The sequence below is a fragment of the Callospermophilus lateralis genome, chromosome 15 (assembly GCF_048772815.1).
Source record: "Callospermophilus lateralis isolate mCalLat2 chromosome 15, mCalLat2.hap1, whole genome shotgun sequence".
Classification (NCBI taxonomy): domain Eukaryota; kingdom Metazoa; phylum Chordata; class Mammalia; order Rodentia; family Sciuridae; genus Callospermophilus; species Callospermophilus lateralis.
Genome location: NC_135319.1, coordinates 19689040 through 19691463, shown reverse-complemented (window position 1 = coordinate 19691463; position 2424 = coordinate 19689040). Strand labels below are relative to the sequence as shown.

At 41.7% G+C, this 2424-nt stretch overlaps 1 protein-coding gene across 1 annotated transcript; it reads left to right on the top strand.

Annotated features, from left to right (window-relative positions):
• The first annotated feature begins 1199 nt into the window (after nucleotides 1–1199).
• On the top strand, nucleotides 1200–2126 carry LOC143381537 (olfactory receptor 13A1-like). Its single transcript, XM_076835197.1, has one exon. The coding sequence runs from the start codon at nucleotides 1200–1202 to the stop codon at nucleotides 2124–2126; it is 927 nt and encodes a 308-aa protein (XP_076691312.1).
• The last annotated feature ends 298 nt before the right edge of the window (nucleotides 2127–2424 follow it).

Below are 2424 nucleotides of genomic sequence, written 5' to 3'. Positions count from 1 at the left end.
TGATGGGAGCATTTACTCTGTCAGCACTGAGGACTCTCAGAAGAATTGTTAGAAGGTTAAATGACACACCTGCTTTTCAGAACGGCCATTAATAGAAAAATAAAAAAACAAGTCGACAAAAGCAAGGAAGGTCAATCATAGTCCATTCCTATGAATCAAGCTCTGGTCTATCACTCACTTGATTTTTGTGTGTGTGTGTGTGTGTGTGTGTGTCTGTTTTGTGTGTGTAATCATTTTAATAATATTCATGCAAAAAAGTTATATATGATATATATTTTACCTATATATTATTCTTAAACCCCAAATGCAATCCCATTGTGCACATTTTTTCACTCTGTTTTTAAAAGTATCAGTAAAACACTTCTTAAGTGCCATTTTATAACTGCAGAGCATTATATTGTGTCAATGTATCATAATAAACTTCCCTTTAAGAGTATAGATTGCTTTCAAATTTTCAGTCATAAACAGTGCTGCTCTCACAGCTTGAAGGTGTTTTATATTATTTCCCTAGGATAAATTTTCAGAGATAAAAATTCTGATTCAAATGGAACTTGTATTTTTGTATGTTACTAATGAAATACAGTCTTTTTTATTTTGAATTGTGTCATTGGAATTTTTTTTATTTCCTCATTTTTATTGGTGCATTATACTTGTACATATTCATGGGATTTGTTGATACACATTCATACATGCACACATTATAACAATATAATTTGGCCAATATCACTCCCAAGCATTTCCTCCTTCTCTCCCCGCCTCTCACCCCTTGATCCCTTTCCTCTACTGATCTCCCTTTGATTTTTAGGAGATCTACGCCCACTGTTGTTTTCTTATGGCTGTCTAGCTTCTGCATATGATAGAAAACATACAGCCCTTAACCTTCTGAGTTTATTTCACTTAACATGATGGTTTCTAGTTCCATCCATTTTCTTGCAAATGCTATAATTTCATTTTAAAGGCCTTTGTCTTGCACCCTTACATGCTAGTCAGTGTCTTGTTTTTCTAACTTTGTGAATTCATAGATGATAAGAGATGGATCATTGCTTTAATATGCATCTCTTTCAGGTAGAATGATGCTTTATGAATAAACTTCATTAAGATCTCTCGCATCTCTCTGTCATTCTCTAGTCCTGAAATGACATGAAAATGTGGATGAAGATTCTCCTGATAGTCCAGAAAACCCTCTCAACCCAGGGACCATGAGCAACAAGACAATGGTAACGGAGTTTATCCTGCAGGGCTTTTCGGAGCACCCACAATACCACGGACTCTTATTCAGTTGTTTCCTCTCCCTCTACTCAGTGGCCCTCACAGGGAATGTCCTCATCATCTTGGCCATCACCTTCAACCCTGGGCTGCACACCCCCATGTACTTTTTCCTGTTCAACTTGGCTACTATGGACATTATCTGTACCTCCTCCATCATGCCCAAGGCACTGAAGGGTCTGGTGTCAGAGAAGAACTTGATATCCTTTGGAGGCTGCATGGCACAGCTTTATTTCCTCACATGGTCTGCATCCTCAGAGCTGCTGCTCCTCACGGTCATGGCCTATGACCGGTATGCAGCCATCTGCCACCCACTGCATTACAGCACCATGATGAGCAAGGCATTCTGCAGCATGCTGGCCACTGGAGTGTGGGTGCTCTGTGCCTTCAACACTGCCATCCACACAAGGCTGATGATGCGTTTGAGTTTCTGTGGCCCTAACATCATTACCCATTTCTTCTGTGAGGTTCCTCCACTGCTGCTTCTCTCCTGCAGCTCCACCTATGTGAACAGTGTCATGATTGTCCTGGCTGATGCCTTTTATGGCATCTTAAACTTCCTGATGACCATTGTGTCATATGGGTTCATCATTTCTAGCATCCTGAAGATGAGGACTTCAGAAGGGAAGCAGAAAGCCTTCTCCACCTGTTCATCCCACCTCATTGTGGTGTGCATGTACTACACTGCTGTCTTTTATGCCTACATAAGCCCTGTGTCCAGCTACAGTGCAGAGAAAAGCAAGGTGGCTGGGGTGCTATACACCATGTTGAGTCCTACCCTCAACCCCCTCATCTATACTTTGAGAAACAAGGAGGTCAAAGCAGCTCTTGCGAAGTTCTTCCCCTTCTTCAGATGTTAATTTGTGTTTTCAGAATTTCTTTTTCATGGAGGCTATAGTTTTAGTGAGAATTGACCTTCCTGTGTGTGTGTGGCGGGGGCCGGGGGTATGGGGGTCCGATGAGCAAGTTTCTGGACTGAAGGTAAGTAAGCCTGTATCTTTCACCCCTGCAGAATGTCTGCATAGATGGGCTCAGAATTCATTGTCCCTAGATTGGCTGATGGAAGACTGGCTGGGTTTGTGCCCCCAAATTTGTGAGACATGGGGTCTCATGGTCTGACTCCAAGGTGCTTAGTTTGCAGGGAAACAAATCTTCTTG

Coding starts and splice junctions, on each gene's coding strand:
- LOC143381537 (XM_076835197.1), top strand. CDS start 1,200: ATGAGCAACAAGACAATGGTAACGGAGTTTATCCTGCAGGGCTTTTCG.